Raw genomic sequence first — 19,323 nt, forward strand, 5'->3', positions numbered from 1 at the left:
ATCCCTCACGTGCCCCTCGGAGCTTGCCGATCCCACTGCGCGACACATCGTCCGTCTCTGCGCTCTGAGCTCCGACGCCTCGAGGAACCATGCTGCTCCCCACCATCACCACCAAGCTGCTGCTGGCCGCCTGGCTGCCTCAAGTCGCCCTTGCCGTCTTCGCCGACGACGCCTACCACGTCGACTACCACTACGCTCTGCTGGGCGCTCCCCAGCAGCACGCTACCTTCTTCCACCAGCCCCACGCCGCCTCCAAAGCTTCCCTCCTCTACACCCTCTCCGACAAGTACGTCCTTGGCGCCATCAACCCCAAGGATGGCTCGCTTATCTGGAGGCAGCGCTTGTCCTCCAATTCGTCTGCCTCGTTCCTGAGGGCCGGTGAGGGACAGGACATCGTCATCAGCGCCGTCGACGACCAGGTCGCTGCATGGGACGCCACGGACGGTAGGTTGGTCTGGGACAGCTCCTTCCGGAATGCCCATGTGAGGGACCTGGAGGTCATTGAGCTGGAAGATGCTTCGACGAGCGCTGGCGCAAAAGACGCCCTTGTCATGTTCGGCGGCAGCAACCCGGCCGTGATGCGTCTGAATGGCCAGAGTGGCGCCATGAAATGGGCCTTTGAGGACACCAGGTAGCCTTCCATCGGCCTGTAGACATGCTCTCGCTGACAATGCCCGCAGTGGCGATGTACCCTTCCAAGTATCCACCTCTGCCACCGCTATTCACGCGATCTCTTTGTCATCCGCCATGCTCGGAGGGCTGAAAATCAAGGTCGTGTCGGTCGATCCCTTGACCGGTCACAAGATTGACCAATACACGCTCACCTCTGAGAGCGACATCTCTTCTCCGGACGACATTCTGTTTGTGGGTGCGAACTCCGCCTCACCAATACTCGCATGGACCGACAAATCCCACAAGACACTGAAGCTCAACCTCATTGGTACTAAGGGTATCTCGAGCCTCAATATTGAGAACCACACCGGTGAGGAGATTGAGAAGGTTGTGCTCCATGCGCCGCACCGCACCATCTCGGTTCCGCATTTCCTCGTCCACTACCAAACGTCGAAGAGCCATTGGGCCGATGTGTACCACGCCGACCTCAAGACCGGTTCGTTTTCGAAAGCTTACAGCTTACCTAAGTTGAGCGGAAAGGGTGCCTTCTCAACTAGCACCACTGATGCCAACGTCTACTTCACCCGGGTCTCTTCCGACGAAGTTACTGTCGTCTCTTCGGCATCTGACGATGTTCTTGGCCACTGGCCAGTCAAAAAAGACACTCCAGACCATGCTGAGGCGGTCAAATCTCCGCTGCATGCTGTTTCCGAGGTTGTCGTCAAGTCTGGCGGCGCGTCTGCTGTGAGATCCGCCGTTTTTGTTTCCGCTGGTAACTGGAACATGTTGCGCAATGGCGATTCTACTTGGTCCCGACCGGAATCGCTGGCGGGTACGGTTGATGCCGTGTTTGTGGATCTCCCGGATCAAGAATCTCTTGTTCAAGAGTTGGAAATTGAGACTCACCAGAATGCTTTGGCTGCGTACATTCACAGAGTTAAGAGACACGTAAAGGATCTCGAGCACCTGCCGCAGTTCCTGCAGAATCTTCCTAAACGCTTTATGCCGGCCGCGGAAACTCAGGACAAGCCCCAAACGGATACTTTCGGTTTCAACAAGCCCGTGGTTGTCGCGACCGAAACTGGGCGTTTTATTGCCTTACGTTCTGGCAAAATCATTTGGAACAGTGACATTCTCAATCTCCCTATGGGAAAGAAGATCGACAAAATAGAGCTTAGAGTCACATCTACAGGACTTATTGAAGCCGATATTCCGGAGCTGAGCAAGCTTGTGCTTCTCGACGTTTCTACAGGTCTCGCCTTACCTGCCACTCCTAACGAAGCGAAACATCCTTTGGACACAGAAAAGGCCTCCCCCGCGTTCTCTTACCGGGTTGTCGATGGCGATCTCAAGGGCTACTGGTCCGGCTCTGATCTTGCTTGGCAATTTGTGCCCACGGCTGGAGAACGTATTATCAATGTGACACCTCGTCCCGCATTGGATCCTGTTGCCTCTATTGGTAAAGTTCTCGGAGATCGCCGTGTCTTGTACAAGTACTTGAACCCGAACCTGGTTCTTGTTACCGCTGTGACCGATGCCACTGGTATACTATCTGTCTACTTGTTGGACTCTGTATCTGGCGTCCTGCTTTATGAGGCTTCACATGAAGGCGTTGATATGATGCAGCCAATTCCTTCTGCGTTGTCCGAAAACTGGATCACCTATTCTTTCACCCTTAGCTCGAACGGCGAGGCACCATCCAGGGGCCACCAATTAGTCGTTGCAGAGTTCTTTGAGTCGACCTTGCCAAACGACCGTGGTCCCTTCGGTGCCTCTTCGAACTACTCGAGCATTCAACCCACAGGCGCTGTCGGTGAAGCCGCTAAGCCTCACGTCTTATCTCAAACCTATCATATACCCGAAGCAATCTCTCATATGGCTATAACTCAGACAGCACAGGGCATTACTTCGAAATGGTTGCTTGTCACGCTTGCGGAATCAAACTCCATCGTCGGCATACCACGCAATTTCATTGACCCACGCCGGCCAGTTGGCAGAGATCCAACCGCTGATGAGGCCATTGAGGGTTTGCTGAGGTACACTCCTGTCATTGAATTCGATCCCAGACAGTATCTCAACCACAAGCGTGAGGTTTACGGCGTTGAAAAAGTTTTGACAAGTCCCGCCTTGATGGAGAGCACGAGCTTGGTGTTCGCCTACGGATTGGATGTCTTCGGCACCAGGGTTACCCCCAGTTTCTCTTTTGACGTGTTGGGCAAAGACTTCAACAGGTTCCAGTTGGTCACCACCGTTGCTGCCCTGGCAGTCACTGTTTTCTTCGTAGCACCATTGGTGAGTTCTGCACCATTCATGAAAGAGTAGAACACTTGCTGACAGACGTTTCAACCAGGTCCGGAGAAAACAGATCAACGCCCGCTGGCAGATATCATAGACATTGGCCGGACCCCTACAAGATTAAAGAATTTTTTATGATAGATGTAATTAGGTTATTTACAGCTTACTCTTCCCCTACCCTTGTGGCCCATGGGAGCTGGCTCGGGGAAGGGCACGAGATTACGTATTGTAGCTGATGTCTATTAACAGTTGAGCCTTGTCTATCGTGTTCCACATTATCATGCACGGTCAGACACGAGCCGTGAATATTCTGTTTAGTGCTTCGCGCCTGGAGACAATGGCTTTGGAGACGAACATCAGTGCCGTCACTTGCTAACGTCGTGCCTCGGACCGAGCAGGGACATCAACGTCAAACTACTATTCGATATTTGAATTCGTCATGAATGGCCTAATAACCATTTCGGTACCCGATGGGAGCGCCTAAGAGACTGATTGCAGCTGCATCTGTACGCCGTAGAACGAAACCCAGGAGTTAGCCATTACAAGAGGTGATGTCATTAATGCCTATTGCCTTTATAAGCGGACAACTACTTAACTCCGGTCCTCCGTGGCGCCTCTCCGTAATGTACGGGTCGTCGACGACTCAAATATGCGCGTTCCTTTCACATAAACCTTGCAACCTGCATCTACCCCTGACAATTATCCTATCAATCTTCCTCTCACGGTTTAATTTAGATCCAACGGTACCATCACTGCATTTGTTATAATGGCGGACCAACGAAAATACACCAACAAATTGCAGGACAAGCATGTCCTGATCATCGGCGGCTCGGCCGGCATAGGGTTTGGCGTCGCCGAAGCATCTCTCGAAAGTGGAGCGCACGTCACCATTTCTTCCTCGAACCCTTCACGCCTTTCCTCTGCGGTTAACAAGCTGAAGGCTGCTTATCCCTCCGCTGCCGACCGCATCTCGTCCCACGCCTGCGATATTGGCAACGAGGATACAATTGAGAAGAACGTTGCTGGTCTCTTTGAAACTGTCGGAAGTATTGATCACGTCGTATATTCGGCCGGCGATGCCTTGGCCACGACCCCTCTTCGCGAGACCTCCTTTGCACAGATGAAGCAAACCGGCTTGGTACGCTTTTTCGGTCCACTCATTGCAGCCAAGGAGGCAGCCAAATATCTGGTTTCTGGCCCGGCGTCCAGCTTTACCATAACCAGCGGCTCGGTTGCCGAGCGTCCGCTCCCGGACTGGGCTGTCGTTGGCAGCTTTGCGGGGGGTCTTGCCTCAATGGCACGTGGATTGGCGCTGGATCTTAAGCCGATTCGCGTAAACTTGATTAACCCGGGTGTTGTGGACACGGAGCTCTGGCGTATGCCGGAGGAGCAGAAGCGAGCTATCTTTAAGGGATATGAAGAGAAGATGCCTACGGGTAGGGTTGGACGTGTCGAAGACGTGGCAGAGGCATATCTGTATTGCATGAAGGATCAGAACCTGACAGGCAGTGTCATTTCGACGAATGGTGGAAGCCTGCTAGTGGGTTGAGTCTTGTTTCTATTGCAATAACGTATAGGACAAAAAAGGACTGGATCATTTTTTTAAGTTTGGACATATCAAATAAATATAGCTCAGCAATTCACTGCAACAAACTGCTGAAATTTGAAGCCAATTCACCATTCGTCCATTTGTGTTCAGCGTTTGTTTGCTTGTGTGTTAAAAGGCATTTGTTGCCCCTAGCGAACATACAAAAACAAAAACAAAAACAAAAACAAAAGTTTGCATCAGCCGCGAATCGAACGCGGGGCCCATCGATGGCAACGATGGATTTTACCACTAAACCACTGATGCTAATTAGATTAGCTAATTGTAATGAAGTTTATGATCAAGCTTTGGTATATATATAGAATAACAAAAATCACATTCAAATGCTTTGGCCGTACCTTTTTGACGCCCAGATCAAGGTCCAAGCGTAGCTCATTCATTTCCCATAAAACAAGGAATCACCATAACTTGAAGTCATACATAGCTAGACTAATTGTCGTGTTCTGCATAGCTTCTTTCGTTCATCATCACGTTCCATATTTCATCAATTCCATCCATCGGCTGTTGCAGATCAACCTTCCCATATGATGCTCTCCACTTTATGCAGTCATAGAACCGCAGGATAGAGTTGCTCTCATTTACATAGTAGGGACTCCGAATAAAACCCTAACTGTATTGACGTAGGTATCCACAATGTTTGGTTGCGAGTCCTTGTCATAGCTGTTAGTGCTTACATTCAGAGTTTGAGATCGATGCTTGGATTTATAGACGCATCATAGTGCTCTTTGCGTTCTGATGGATGAGTTATGCTTTTGTCAACCTGCAGGAATATTTTAAAGAAATCCAATGAGAGAAACTTCACTTCCTATACTCAAGCACGGCAGAGCTGAACGCCGCCTGGCTCTAGCTTATTAAAGTCCATTTTCCCTATCCTCGCCTACATCTGGGCACGTATGGGTCAATCGAATTGATGTCATAGAGAGAGCCTTCGTGTATTACATGTACAACTGTAGAACCAGTCAGTGTAGTTCGTACTTTGACACTAGGACGTTTCGCATTGACTAACACTAAGTTACGTCTCTTTGATTTCCTTGAAATTCGTGTTCACTCTGAAACAGATCATGTTCCAATACAAACCCCTCAACCGGTTATCTGGTGCTGATAGTCATGTCCAATTGAGATAAAGTTGTTCCTAACATGCTGGAGAACAGATCCTTTGAACCTGATGAAAGTGGCGTAAATTCTGATGTCAAGCTATGTCATTTCCTTGCCCATGGCCATAGTATACGGTCCACTGTTGTTTTTACGAGCTCCTTGAGCTTGTCCAGAGCTCGAGTTATTGAGATTGACCGGAGTGAAACAGGATCCGTAAAAACCGGTTGATGTCGCGCTGCATTTCATTCTATGAATACCGGAACATATGTGCTAAGGATAGAGAGCGGTTGCGGCGAGATCCGGGCAATTGATTGTATTGGAGAGACATTGAAAAGCTAACGGAGGAACTCGGGACTCTCTCAAAGATGATGTAGCTTGCTATTTGGGATGTTTACACTTTGTCCCGCAGGCATGAGATGGAGTCGGGACTCTTGTATCTTTATCTGCCCTGAAGCATACCTCGTGTTGATAGTCGCTGCTGAAGGGCTTATTCACCGCAGTATCCGGATATTCTCAGTGGTCTTTTAGAATCATTTAATCCGTACCACCCTTGTCGTTGCTCCTTGGGACAGCCTAGCAACTAAGATGTCGAAAATTCCGACCAGACTCTTGAGATGTCGCATGAAATTTTGTGCAGCGAGAGAAGAGAGGCATGCGCTTAACTACTCACCCATATAGCAAAATGATAACTATGGCTGCGATGTCGTAGTGGAAACAACTGCCTGCAGTTTCGCAGAATAAAGGAAGTTCTTGCCCAACTGAGTCTCCGAGGCATCAATACTCTAAAGGCACACAGATAGAAACTGATAGCTAAGAAAGTCTCCGCAAGGTTCTTCCACAAGATGACAGTATGACTACCAGAGCCATAACGGAACTTCACTTGCATCTCATAAAAACCAAAAGTCTTCTTTCACCTGCAACCAACCACAGCAGGCTAATATCACCGAACCATACCTAACAGGTTAAGCCCCACCCTCTTGCTCCTTCAGTAGCCCACTCCCGCACCAACAGGACAATCATCGATATTGTCCTGCCACCGCAGCTTCGCGTAATCAGGCAAGACCATATTGCTCGTGTAGCTCTCTGGCAAATAAGCCGCCGTGTCTGCCGTGCTGAAAGCTCCTCCGGCCTCGTTCAATGCATTTACAATATAGTCTTCGATAAAATCCACATAGACAACATCGATAGCATCTGGATCGCTGCCGTCAACCGGAAAAGATGCGTTGGCCTGGATATCAATAGGTAGGTCGTATGAGGGGATGGAGGAATGCGGGGTGTCATCGCCATCAGTGCCGAAATCATCCTTGGTGGTGTAACCAGGGGCGTTAGCTTCTTGTCGGCGAAGCAACTGGCCGCCGGTGTATGATCGTGAACTCAAATGGTTGTGTGTGATAGGTGGATCGATGCAGCTGTCCTGGTCGAGTAGAGCCATGGGGCTGAAACTGAAGTCCTGAGTTGCAAGATTACGCTTCTTCTGGTAAGGGCCGCCGTTCATGATACTGAGAACTTGCTAGTTTTGCTGTCAGTATTTGACCTTAGTAAGTATTTGTGAAGACTTACTGATGCGTACTCCCAAGGTACAGTTGGGATGTATCTGAAGGTATTTGTGAAAGGGCTAACAATGAAGGAATCATCGTAAGTGAAGGGCCCTTGGACCAAGTCGAACCGTACACTTCCAGTATTGGTAAAGATAATCCTGGGAGTATCAACGCGAGACTCATTGTAAACCACTGTCGACAGGGCCTCAGGTAACAAGGTGAAGATGTTACCATCATCACCGAAAGGTTTACAAGAAATGCACCACGTTTGAGGTGCACAGCCGAGGACAGAGGTTATGTTTAGCTGTTTACGAGTATCAGTGATGTTCGCAGTGACGGCCTTTCCGTTTTGGTTGTCAAAGGGCTTGTTTTGACTTCCTTCGGCGTGGTAGGCAAACGTCCATCTGTTCCAGTCCAGGTAACGGCGGGAGTAACGCAATGTCGATGATGTTGTTGAGACAGGGGTATCAGTGGCAACCGCACTAGATCCAGTTGCAACAGCTGCACGTGTAGGTGCTGGAAGATTCTGGGGCTGTTTAGCTTTGTAGGTCCCATTGGCAGCAAGACCAGTTATCGAGAGCCAGCCGAGTGTTTCACAGTACCGCCCTGACTCAAGACCTGTAGCTTTGTCGTCGTAAACCACAAAGTCTCGAATGTGGGTATGGCCGCCGAACAGTTGGATCGGAGTGGAAGGGTTAGCTTTCCGAATAGCATTGAAAACAGTACCCATGGTACTACTGCTAACGGTCGGCCGTACAGCGTTGTGTCCGATGAGTATAAACATATCAACGGGCTTTTCGAAGTTTATAGCATTTAAGAACCAGGCCTGGTTGACCATCTCTGCAGCTGGGATGACTTTGGAAACATTTGAGTTACCAATGAAGTCAAAGAGAACACCGAAAGCCATAATGCGGAGGCCTACTCGATTGATGATAGTTAGCCTTTGCACAACTCTTTGGTCTTGGAGCCGATGAGGATACAGCCAGAAATGGTTACCAATACTGACTATAGCTCGAGTAGTACTCAATCGGTTTTCTTCATATCTTACCTTGCTCAGTGGTGAAGTAACGATACTGATGACCAATATACTCAAATTTTCCAGTGGAAGGGTTGATTATCTGGACATTGGACGTCAAGTATCGATCTCCATAGACCTTGGCGAATTGATTGAAGTGCTCGTAGGCAATCTCCGTTACATATAATTCATGGTTGCCAATGGCGAGCAAATCATAGTCGATATTTTCGAAGATTGGATTTGAGAGGAGGCCATTGGGGCTCGTAGCATCCGAGACGCCGTTGCCATCATGCAGGTCCTAGATTTTGTCAGGGAGAGATGGGAGATGGAATGGTTGGAGCACGGCTTACACCGGTATCAATAAGCAAAAGATCAATGCCCGTTTGCTTCGCCTTCTTCTTCATGGCTGCCGCAAAAGAAACATAATCTCCCCAATCCGCCCCGTAATTCTGCTCTTTGATATGGCCCTCAAGCCAGCCATGCGTGTCGGTGGTATGCAAGAAATTGATCTGACCCCACTCCAACGGAGCCTTGGGCCCGGCGGTGGCATTGCTAGCCTCAGGTTGCATGCGGCGCACATGACGGGTCTGGACGACATCGTTCTGAGGCCCGTAGCAGCCGTCATCGTCGCAGGATAGCACTGGCAGGGCTGCGCCCAGGGCGATGAGAAGAGCAGAGAGGCGCATCGTGGCTCATTCTTTATTCACTCAGCGACAACGGGCGCGCCGCGATTATCTTATATAAGATGACTGCGGAGCCATCATGCCGATCGGGAGCAAGGGCAAATGCATCCCGTCAACGATGGACCACGGAATGCACGATAATCTACCCACGTGCATCGACGGGACGTTGTACGTCCTTCCGCATCTGGCGTAGCGAGCGCCATTGCTACAGGGTATAAGGCCGTGCCCTGAGCGACCGGCCGTGTCCGTATGCGGCGGGAGGCTTTGATAGGTATGCTGATGCCTGGGATTTTCGTTCCTCCGAGAGATGAAATCGACGACGGAGGGAGAGGAGAGGAGAGGAGAGAAGGGGAAAGTTTCTCGGCAACTGACCGCTATCCCGAGGCCTAACTTCCACACCAAGTATGGAATCACTCAGATCTACGGTGAGAACCAATCATCGCCCTGATAAGCTCTATCTAGCTATTTGGAAGCAGAACCCTACACATTCCACCAAAGAAATGCCCTAATTTTGCAGTCACAAAACGGCCACGACTTAATTTGCCTAGGCCCCGGCCCCATACCTAAATTTGGCGCAGAACAACAACCAATGCTGCCCTGCAAAAGCTCTTACCATCAAGCACGTCTGGCCACTGAAACTGCTCAACATGTTGCCTTACAGGATTAGAAAGGGGTTAAAAACGTCTTTTCTCACGAGATCAACGAGCAACCACACGTGATGTCTGCCGGAGTACGAGCAGCTATGACCGCATCGGCTGACGCTCCATCTTATCGTTACACGAGAATACTTATACAGGCTTCTAGTCGCTGTGAAAGGTGTTTGGCTTTCACCTATTTTACGTTTGACTTCTTGTTGCGCTGTCAGCGGTTCATCTCTTCATCTTTCACACTCTCGTCTACCCCCTGTTCCTATCTCCAGCTACTTCAGCAACAATGACTTCAAGCCTACCACCACTGAGTGAACTGGTGGGATTATTTCCAGAAGACACCCGCGGCCCAGCATACAATCTTGCCTACGTCTACGCCGGAGTAGCGCTGCTCGCATTTGCCCAAGAGAAAAAGACATCGTACCTGTGGCAAGAAATCGCCAACGCGCACGCCACCGACGAGAGCGCCCAAGCGACCGTGGCGCGACGACTGCGAGAAGGGCTGCTGAAAGCTAGTCCGCTGGTCGGCTTCCCACGCGTAAGCCCTCCTCAGCTCCGATTCCTCCGCGTCTCCACGCCATTTCCGCTCCTGCTCACGCCTCATAGAGTATCAACGGCCTTTCTGCTCTTCTGGAATCTACGCGGCGCACTTCCCCCACGCTGGCTGCTAGCCTGGAGCAGGATGCCTCGCTCCGCTCGCCTGTGCCCAAGGCCGAGCGCCAGCAGCGCGGCAAAGCCTTCTTCAGCAGGATCTATGCGCAGCATACCGACCGCGTGCTCCATGCCATGAACGCTTCATCGGGTGGCGACCTGGGTGAGTTTGCCATCACGTGTATCTACGGCGACCTCATGGCCGAGGAGAGTATCTTAGATGCAAAAGAGACGGGCCTGCTTGAGTTTGTGGCGTGCTTTGCGTGTCAGGCGGAGAGGCAAGCTAAGGGGTGAGTGCTTTTGTGTTCCCTTTGATTCCGTTGTTTTTGGAAGGGTTGAAGTACTGAACTGATAATGGCAGGCATATGTATGGAGCAAGGAATTTGGGCGCTTCGGGAAAAGAAATTACGGGTACGGTTGACTTGGTGATCCGTGTTGCAAAAGCGCTTGGAGTCGATTTTGATATTGCGGGCATGGAGTTCGTAGAAAAGGCGAAAGGGTGGTAGGCCTTTAGAGCTAGAGTGTTCCTTCCTTAGTAGACAATAGTTGTGGTACTACACCCAGCAATACATTAGATAGATAGACTAGACTAGACCGCCTTCTCCATAAATAAACACAGACAGTCATGCCCACAAGGCCGACTCTTATCTATCCAATATAACCTTATCACAAACGAACGCACGAAGTTACAGAAAATCTGGGCATGCTTAGGGAATCTGAACTGCGTATTAAAAATAACATTACCATTAACAATACCTCTGTGGCTATCAAAAGCCGGCCGCCTCTTTTTTCAAGTCATCTACTGCCTTGCCCATAGGAAAATCGCTCTCCAAACTGTCATGCGTCGTACAAGGCCCATATCTCAATGGCACCCACCAATCCAGCACGCTCTCCCCCAAGACGCTCTTCAGATTGCCAAACCAGCCCACGTCCCACGGGTTGTCACCGGGATGCGTGAACAGAATGGCGTAAGTCGCGCCTGGAGCGCCGGGGTAGCTGGTCGTGCGGAAAGGGTATTCATTCGTGTCGCCGCGGTACCAGACTGGCGTCACTAGCACGGAGAGATGATAGGTGTTGTTGCCTTTGTTGATGGCCTCGATGCTGGTGAGGTTGGAGAGCGCCATGTGCAGGGTATTGCCAAAGATGCCGGTGCTGAACAGCGTGAAGAGGCCGCTGAAGCCAAGAAGGACGGCTAATTGAGCATTTGTGCCGTAGTCCTAAGCGCCAGTGTAAGTATGGTGTACAATCTTGCGGTAGAAAAAAGCCGGCTTTCAATTGACTTACATTATGCCTATCTTTTGCCAAAACGGCCGCATCCGTGACCAGGACAAACACGGCCAGAAAAGCAGCGTAGAAAGTGAATTGAATGAAGAACTTCATCGTTGTCTCCGACACAACGCCTCCGACCCATGGACAGAAATGATCTAGCCTTCTCACACATCTACCCACATCGCTGCTATGATGGGCACGATCTGGCTTCCAGCACGCGCACTTTTCACACCAGATCGGCATGCCTTCATAGTCGCAGACGAAAACCTCCTTGGGTCGGAAGGCCTCCAGATTACGTATCTTCTCGGCATGCTGCTCAAGCCCCCAGCCCAGGTCCGGATCGTTGGCAGTGACATCGCTGCCGCCATCCAAATGGCCGCCCTCTTCCGCCTCGCGCTCATGCTTCCCCCTCAGCTTGCGTCGTATCCGGCCTCTACTCTTGCGCCTGCGCTCGTCGGCCTTGGTCCGGCCCAGCGGAAGGTAGGCGGGATTGGTCCAGACGGTCTGCAGCAGGCGGAGGTAACAGAGGGCGGCCATGAAGAGAGAGACCGAGTAAAGCACAATGACAGCAATGGCGGCGGCGCGCTGGTGGTAGCGCTGCAGCAGCCGGTAGACAGCGACTTGCACGATGGTTACGTAGGAGGCCCAGCCCACGATGGCCGTTATTATCAGCGGTACGATTATGGCCGAGTAGCGCGCGATGGCCTGGGGATTGGGGCCCGGGACATGGGCGGCAGAGGAGGCCATGGTGGTAAGGGAGGCCTGGAAGAGGGGTCAGTAGGGATGGAACATGGGAGGAGGAGAGAGGATGGAGGCAGAAGTCGCGCGGAGGAGCGCGGAATGCGCCTCGAGCGCTGGCAGCGGCCTGACTGACTAGTCGTGCAGAGACTCACCTGGTGGAGGTAAAACAGACCGCCAGACAACAAGCTGGCGCGGCGCGTGAGAGAGGAAGCGGGACGGATCTAGCGAGGCGGGCCTAAACGCATGACGATGGATGATAGTATGTAGTTACTGTACGAGTAATTACCGTGGATGAGGCATGGCGGCCCCATCTCTCTCGTCGAGTCGAGTCGACCAGCCCAGCCTCCTGCCCCCAGACGTGCAAACGACAGTTGCAGCCACGCGCTGAAGAGCGGGAAGCATCCGCGCGCCCGCGCCCTCGGACTCGGCGCTAATCGTCAGTCGATCCCATTCCACTTCAATTATTACTACACCCACACGCCCCGCCATCACAATGCCTTCCTCTTGCAAAGACATCCGTGAGTTTGTCTGTCACTGTCGCTACCGCTACCCCCGCAGCTAACTCGCCTACCCCCGCACAGGCGCCGCACTGGCTGCTTGTCTGCAGAACAGCGACTGCATCATGATTGAGCGCAACAAGCCCGCCGACTGCCTGCGCCCGCCGCTCGTCGACACCCTCCCCACCCGCTGCCAGCAGCTCAAGAAGGGCTACGGCGACTGCAAGCGCGGCATGGTCGACATGCGCAAGCGTTTCCGCGGCAACAAGCCCGTCTCCGTCAGCTCCGAGATCGAGGGCGGCGCCGACGACCCCGGAAAACAGCTGTACGCCGGCAGGCCCTTCTCGGATGTCGTCAAGGCCACAAGTGGCAACGAGGACAAGAAGGACGACGAGTAGGGCGGATTGAGGGAGATTGGTGGCGGTGGAGGCGGCGCTGAGTGAGAGCGTGTGTATGCATTAGCAGCATTGGGAAGGCGTTCAGGCATATCCACGACTTGGGGAGTATTCAAAAGGGGGCGTTTGATGCTGGACTGCACAAATTACCGCACTTTGGCTGAGTCAGGCAACGTTTGCCTCTGGAAGTTGCCTGCACGCAGAGGGAGGCTGTGTATACATCCCATCTCAGCTCGATGACTTTGGATGTCTGTAAGATCAACTAGCGTGGAGGAAAGAGCTATGTGAGATTCGTGATTTGGCGGGGCGAGGATCGAGAATGACGCTGTGCCGCCTGGCGGTGGGGTGGCCGCAGGTGATGCGGCTCTTTTGGGGCTGTGCATTGAGCCTCGTTCCTGGACCTGCATCTCGGGATTTCCACACTTTGACCATCCAAACCGCTTCTCACATTGCCCTTATGCAAAGCAGCCCTTCGCTTCGGCCGAGCACAGCCCACTGCAACCCCAGGCATTTCCCAGGTGCCTGGGAAAAGATGCCAGGCCAAACCTCGATTCCACACGAGCTCACACCAAGGAAAGGAAGACAATACTGATGCAATTAAGGGATCTAGTAACAAGAGGAGAAAGGGAAATCATGGCCACCTCTAGAGATCTAGGCGCATCAAACGCAACAAACCTCCCTACTTATAGTGTTCGCCAGGATAGTAGCGTAGCTGCTTTATAGTAAGCTCTGTTCCACCCGATGAGTCCACATCCTATAATTGCTGTGAATATTGATAGAAAGCGATGATAGTAGCCAAACAAAAGAAGTGGAAATGAACGAAAACCAAAACCAACACCCGCAAATAGCCATTCCCATCTTTATCGTTCAGTTAATCCCATGGCGCCGATGCAATGCAGGAGTAATTCCAACGGAGAAGCAGGAAAAGTGCAACCAATGCTGATTGACTAGAAAGAATCCGCGCTTCAAGTAGGTACCTAGCCAGGATTAGTATTGCGTCTATCGTGGCAACGATGGTTAGTGTTACCTGAAAAGGCTAACGACCAGTAAGTATCCGTCTTTATGCCTAGAAGGTCTCGACGTTGCAGTTGTAGCAGCGCTTGTGGTTGCACATGGCGCAACCAGCGTACAGAGACACTGCATTTGGTCCGTTCGAGCAACTACAGCAGTACCAGTAGGATTCTCCGTCTTGAGGTGCCGGGACCGTCTCGCAGTTTGCGTGTGGTCGAGAAGGGTCGAGCGTGATTCCCATAATCTCGCCACCTAGGATCCGAGGACGAGCTACGGGAGAGCTCGGTGCGCTATCCGATTCTATGGATGCGATATTTAGCGCAGCGACGGTGTCGGCTCGAGGGGATTTTGAAAGCGCTTGAGGTTTCTCAGCATTGTCTTCCGGCAAATACGTTGGGGTGCAATGCGAAGGTCCGAAGTGATGGCCACATTGAATACACGCCGCGTAGAGTACGCAATTCCATGGACCGTGACCGCAATTGCAACAGTAGAAGGCATTGGGCAAGGGCGTTGATATCGTACCGGGTACGCCTTTCATGGCAGAAGATCTGGAGGTCGTTGTCATTTGCTGGGAGTTGACGAAAGGCATCTTGGAAGAAGGATGATAGTATTGAAAAGCAAGAGTTTTGAAAGAAGCCAGAATTGTCTCGTATCTGAGTGCAGTCGAAGATGTGATACCGTGAAGGAATCGGAAAGATGTGATATCGAGAGAATAGCGAAAGAGAGAGACGGAAGATTTACTTATACTGAGTCTTATAGCCACAATCAGTCCAAACGCAGGAGGACGCCCACTATGCTCAGCATACAGCCTGCAAGGCGTTGTAGAGGGCGAACTCGCCCTAGCGGATTGATGCCTGGGAAGGACACGAAATGACTAAGTTAATACCTGAGTCCATCATGGACAGCTTTCGGTAAGCCCGAACCAGTCGCCGCAAAGAAAATAGGAGGGCGCAGCATGATTACAGTAGCATCGTACGTGGCTGTAACGTCATTGACAGCGGTGGACTGGAGAGTCAAAGTCCTTCGCAGCATCTTGCCATATCTTCTTACGGTGGACTTTTGCTGTCCCTGTACCGCTGCTGCCTTCGGAGGCAAAAAGGGAGGTATGGTGCATCGGTGAGCCGGTATGCCTCCTGGGCCACCGAACTGTCCCGCATCGGGATGGCTGTGTTGAGAGTCACTCGCGGCCGGGACGGACCATTGACCGACGTTTAGGAAGTATGACGGCCGTAGCTTGCTCGGCGCCACCGAGGAGTGGAAGGGTCTCTTTGTAAGTGACCAGGAATGAAAACAAGCCCAAACCCCACACTGGGGCTAATGCCCGTCATCTTTGGTTGGTGGTAGTAGCAGTGGGCCCGAGCTGAGCGTGGAGGCGCCGAACAATCACTAACATTGCTCGCTGCGGTGAAGTCAAATACCTTTTTCTGCTTGGGGCTTAAGAACAGGCAGCAGTGAGGCTGCAACATGAAACGCCTCGTAGCATTGAGCCTAGCACCCGGCAACAGTGAAGGCAAATGTGGGGTTGAGCCTCACAGTAATCCTTGGTTGACTCAAACGGAAAGTTTTACCGAAATCGATACTCATAAGCGGAACCGAACCAGACCGATGAACAACATACATCAAACCACAACAGGGATTAAATGAGGAAACGGTTTATGAGGAGCCAGCAAGTGGCGGCGAGAAAAAGGGAAATGCACAGCCGCAATAAGCAAAAGGTGTGGATAGAGCAATAGGAGAAAGAAAGATGATGAGGCCGCAAGGCGGACTGCGGAGTTGGTATGTATCTGCAAAAGAACTGACCGGGTGGCCAGCAGGATGGATAAGCTTCTGTCTCGATCGGAATTAGCCTGCGTTATGCAAGTCAGCCCCAATAAGGGAACACAGAACAATAGAAGGACTGTTAGACTAGCTCTTGACTCCGGTACAGCACAGCCCGCTGCTAGACTCGCGGATTCCGACTTCTTACGGAAAAGAGACGGTGGGCAGAAACGGCCTTGAACGGAGCCTTGTGACTCTTGGCTTGGCGTTGTGGGGGACCGGCAAGGTTTCGTGTCTCGTGTCCTCGGCTTCAGGCAGACATATGCGGCTAGTGGTGAACTGACACAGTTGCCGATGCGGAGTAGGACGGGGGCAAGCATTATCGACTTCGTGGCAAATTCGTAGGGAGTGCGGCTCTTGAAGTTGCAGCTAGGCAACATTGCACCTGTGCGTGGCCAGTGGGCCCGGATGTCGTCAAACGATGGGTACGTTTGGTTTGCCAGGCCGGGGGGGAAAAGGGCGGTGAAAGCGCTCGTCTTATGAACACCAGGCCGGCCTCCTCTTGATTTTCTTCGACTCTAACTCATCAATGAGTGTCTCAAGCAATTTAGCGTCGACAGAACTGGGCCAATGGACGAGGCACGGCGTGAGATCAGTCGGCAAGGCTGAGGCCCGAGATGGTTGACCGGTCGGCCGGCCAGCGAGGTCGAGACATTGCTGACACTAACAGCCCAGCAGACAGAAGGATTATCTGCACAAAGTCCGCCGGACACCGAGGAGAATGAAGCGTTCCGTAAAAGAATGTGATCTCTTCCCTAGGAGTGGTGTTGATGTGGTGTTGAGTCTGAGGTGCGGGGTGTTTCGCCGTTGGGCTCAAGCGAAATCACATGCCAGGAATGGAAATGACGTTTTGGCCATCTCAATTCCAACCGCCCCCGACGACCTAGGCTGCCGCTTGGACTCTTCCGGAGATTATTGTCGCTCCATCGACCACCGAGTAACTAACTACGAAGTACTTCCTAGGGCGAACGGCGGTCTCCCGACGCCCGGCTCCGCATCTTTCTCTACCACCTGTGCGACACACCCGCAGGAGGCCTGTCTACCATGTTGCACATCCCCTTTGTGGGGAGGCTCCGGCCGTGGGAGTACTTCTACCTCGTCTCCTCCTTTCTGTTGATCGCCCTCGAAAGCTTCGTTCGCATCGTCACGCTCGCTTTGCCGGGTCCTATCATCCACTTATTCTACCGCGCATCGCGCCGATCGTTCAACTATCTCTCTTCGCCGCAAGGGAAGCAGTCGCGAAACAAGAAGAAAGGCCTCGTCACCTCGATCGCACAAGCCTCGGACTTTGTCGAGCTGGCAGAGCTCTTCGGATACTATGCGGAAGAACATATTGTGCAGACGGGAGATGGATACCTCCTTGGTCTTCACAGACTTGGCTGGAGAAGGGGAGAAGAAGACAAGAGGGTGAACAGCGGCCCGAACAGCATCAAGAAACGAGTCGTCTATCTGCACCATGGTCTGATGATGAACAGCGATGTCTGGGTGTGCCTGACGGAGAAGGAGCGCTCTCTGCCTTTCCTCCTGGTAGAGCGTGGGTACGATGTCTGGCTGGGCAACAACCGGGGTAACAAGTACTCCAAAAAGTCGACAAGATATGCCCCAACGGATCCGGACTTCTGGAATTTCTCCATCGACCAGTTCGCGTTTCATGATATCCCGGACAGCATCGATTACGTCCTCTCTACTACCGGCCAACCGTCTCTATCGTACATTGGATTTTCCCAAGGAACTGCCCAAGCCTTCGCCGCTCTATCGATTCACCCGACTCTGAATGACAAAGTGGAGGTGTTCATCGCGCTAGCCCCAGCAATGTCTCCCAAAGGAATGAACAGCGGTGTTGTTGACACTTTCGTGAAAACATCACCTGACGTTCTTTTCTTGGCCTTCGGAAGGCGCGCCATTCTGAGTAGCGCAACCATGTGGCAGGCTCTGCTTTATCCACCAATCTTCGTTCGATTTATTGACATCTCGCTGTCTTTCCTCTTTGGATGGAAGGCCAAGAACATTGCTACTCATCAGAAAATGGCCGCGTACCCCCACCTGTACTCATTTAGTAGTACCAAGAGCGTGGTCCATTGGTTCCAGATCATCCGGAATGGCAAGTTTCAAATGTACGATGACGAAGTCCAGTCGCCTTTCAGCATTTCGACCGACTCGAAATATTACAAAGTCGCCAAGTTCCCGACACGCAATATCAAAACGCCAATCGTGCTGGTGTACGGCGGCAGCGATAGCTTGGTAGATATCAACGTTATGTTGAAGGAATTGCCAAAGCATACAACCGCCAAAGAGATACCGCACTATGAACATCTGGACTTTCTATGGGCCTCTGACGTTGACAAGCTGGTCTTCCCTCATGTCTTTGAAGCACTAGAAAAACACGCTGCCCATGGGAGCAGCCAGAAAATTGGTCTATATCAGACTCCCGATGTTGCGACTGGGGCCTTCAAGGATCTGCCGTCGCCATCGTCGGATGATAGCCCTGGCAGCAGCCGTTCTGCGCTGAAGATTTCCGAAAACGTTCCCGCCGAGACCAAAACGCGAATTCAGATTGAACAGGGTCAAGCTGAAAGTTACGCCGACACTGCCAAGCGTTCGCCCAAACTTTCTTCCCCCAAATCTCCTGAGCCCAAGTTCCTCGGTTCACCTGCTCCGATTCGCACGCCAAAGTCACGCATCCCCTCTGCCACTGCCTGGGCGGAGCGGCCACAATCCTCGCACGAGTCGCAGTCTCATGCCTCCCACAAGAGCACTACTACATCTCGGCCTGAAGGCTGGTGGAGCTCGGACGAAGTTGCTGGCACAGACTCGAGTCCGATTGGAAAACGGAGTCCGAGAAGCCCCAGCGTCAGCAGCCAGCAGAGTAAAGATAGCAAGTCCGAGGCCAAATTTGGAACAAAGGGGATCACCATCGGTGCTGGGAGGGTAGTGAGTGGACTGGTTGGAGGAGAAGCATTCGGGAGCGGAAGTGGCACCGCGGGAAAGGGAGGTAAGGAGAACAAGAAGAAGAAGAATGGGAAGAAATAAGCGTTAAGGTGACAAAGTAAGGTAGGTGAAGAGTTTTGATTTATTACACATACACAAGAGAATAGTCAGCTCAGGTGTTTGATCACCTTGTATTATTTGGCGCTATTCCTATATTTTTAATTTTGTTTCAGTAAGCATTCGACATGTTTCTTGACAATCTATTATTATTCTTGCGTTCTTTTCTCTCTCCGCACTTAAACCGGAGTACAACCCAATCCCCATTTAGTGTTGACTGTTTGCAACGTTTCTTCATAACGAAAGGTATGTGAACAGCTACGCAAAACCTAGCTACACCGATAAACATCGGTTTAGCGGTCGAGAGTTGCCGACCAGCTTAAACCTTGTAACCAATCTTGACTTTATTGGTTAGTGCAAAGAATGGCCCCCACGACACGCGTGGCAGACGTACGCAGTAGGCAA

At 51.7% G+C, this 19,323-nt stretch overlaps 9 protein-coding genes and 1 non-coding gene across 10 annotated transcripts; 5 read left to right on the top strand and 5 right to left on the bottom strand.

Moving 5' to 3' along the window:
- Positions 1-89: 89 nt before the first annotated feature.
- K452DRAFT_233269 (uncharacterized protein) lies at positions 90-3,004 on the top strand (the record flags this gene model as incomplete). The annotated part of the gene is made up of 3 exons (XM_033537292.1): positions 90-631; positions 681-2,904; positions 2,963-3,004. 3 exons carry the CDS (start codon positions 90-92, stop codon positions 3,002-3,004), a joined length of 2,808 nt encoding a protein of 935 aa, XP_033394773.1.
- Positions 3,005-3,673: 669 nt separating this feature from the next.
- K452DRAFT_328396 (uncharacterized protein) lies at positions 3,674-4,456 on the top strand (the record flags this gene model as incomplete). Its single annotated transcript, XM_033544980.1, has 1 exon — positions 3,674-4,456. One exon carries the CDS (start codon positions 3,674-3,676, stop codon positions 4,454-4,456), a length of 783 nt encoding a protein of 260 aa, XP_033394774.1.
- Positions 4,457-4,688: 232 nt separating this feature from the next.
- K452DRAFT_t119 lies at positions 4,689-4,759 on the bottom strand. Its single transcript has one exon. It is a non-coding gene; the product is annotated as a tRNA-Gly (tRNA).
- Positions 4,760-6,593: 1,834 nt separating this feature from the next.
- Positions 6,594-8,847, bottom strand: K452DRAFT_328397 (uncharacterized protein; the record flags this gene model as incomplete). The annotated part of the gene is made up of 4 exons (XM_033544981.1): positions 6,594-7,118; positions 7,169-8,064; positions 8,195-8,459; positions 8,512-8,847. The coding sequence occupies 4 exons, from the start codon at positions 8,845-8,847 to the stop codon at positions 6,594-6,596; spliced, it is 2,022 nt and encodes a 673-aa protein (XP_033394775.1).
- Positions 8,848-9,777: 930 nt separating this feature from the next.
- K452DRAFT_233001 (uncharacterized protein) lies at positions 9,778-10,648 on the top strand (the record flags this gene model as incomplete). The annotated part of the gene is made up of 3 exons (XM_033537275.1): positions 9,778-10,029; positions 10,098-10,432; positions 10,504-10,648. The coding sequence occupies 3 exons, from the start codon at positions 9,778-9,780 to the stop codon at positions 10,646-10,648; spliced, it is 732 nt and encodes a 243-aa protein (XP_033394776.1).
- A 261-nt stretch (positions 10,649-10,909) lies between these two features.
- On the bottom strand, positions 10,910-12,158 carry K452DRAFT_300632 (uncharacterized protein; the record flags this gene model as incomplete). The annotated part of the gene is made up of 2 exons (XM_033542352.1): positions 10,910-11,359; positions 11,427-12,158. 2 exons carry the CDS (start codon positions 12,156-12,158, stop codon positions 10,910-10,912), a joined length of 1,182 nt encoding a protein of 393 aa, XP_033394777.1.
- A 487-nt stretch (positions 12,159-12,645) lies between these two features.
- On the top strand, positions 12,646-13,047 carry K452DRAFT_328399 (uncharacterized protein; the record flags this gene model as incomplete). The annotated part of the gene is made up of 2 exons (XM_033544982.1): positions 12,646-12,670; positions 12,734-13,047. The coding sequence occupies 2 exons, from the start codon at positions 12,646-12,648 to the stop codon at positions 13,045-13,047; spliced, it is 339 nt and encodes a 112-aa protein (XP_033394778.1).
- A 708-nt stretch (positions 13,048-13,755) lies between these two features.
- On the bottom strand, positions 13,756-14,827 carry K452DRAFT_80435 (uncharacterized protein). Its single transcript, XM_033547169.1, has 2 exons — positions 14,072-14,827; positions 13,756-14,021 (listed from the first exon to the last, which is right to left on the bottom strand). The coding sequence occupies exon 1, from the start codon at positions 14,642-14,644 to the stop codon at positions 14,111-14,113; it is 534 nt and encodes a 177-aa protein (XP_033394779.1). The 5' UTR covers positions 14,645-14,827; the 3' UTR covers positions 13,756-14,021; positions 14,072-14,110.
- A 597-nt stretch (positions 14,828-15,424) lies between these two features.
- On the bottom strand, positions 15,425-16,423 carry K452DRAFT_80395 (uncharacterized protein). Its single transcript, XM_033547168.1, has one exon. The coding sequence runs from the start codon at positions 16,251-16,253 to the stop codon at positions 15,675-15,677; it is 579 nt and encodes a 192-aa protein (XP_033394780.1). The 5' UTR covers positions 16,254-16,423; the 3' UTR covers positions 15,425-15,674.
- A 497-nt stretch (positions 16,424-16,920) lies between these two features.
- On the top strand, positions 16,921-18,837 carry K452DRAFT_195093 (uncharacterized protein; the record flags this gene model as incomplete). Its single annotated transcript, XM_033535929.1, has 1 exon — positions 16,921-18,837. A coding segment is annotated over one exon (1,917 nt), but the record flags the coding sequence as incomplete, so codon positions are not given.
- Positions 18,838-19,323: the final 486 nt, after the last annotated feature.

The sequence above is a fragment of the Aplosporella prunicola genome, assembly GCF_010093885.1.
Source record: "Aplosporella prunicola CBS 121167 unplaced genomic scaffold K452scaffold_21, whole genome shotgun sequence".
Classification (NCBI taxonomy): domain Eukaryota; kingdom Fungi; phylum Ascomycota; class Dothideomycetes; order Botryosphaeriales; family Aplosporellaceae; genus Aplosporella; species Aplosporella prunicola.

Coding starts and splice junctions, on each gene's coding strand:
- K452DRAFT_80435 (XM_033547169.1), bottom strand. CDS start 14,644: ATGCCTTTCGTCAACTCCCAGCAAATGACAACGACCTCCAGATCTTCT.
- K452DRAFT_80395 (XM_033547168.1), bottom strand. CDS start 16,253: ATGTTGCCTAGCTGCAACTTCAAGAGCCGCACTCCCTACGAATTTGCC.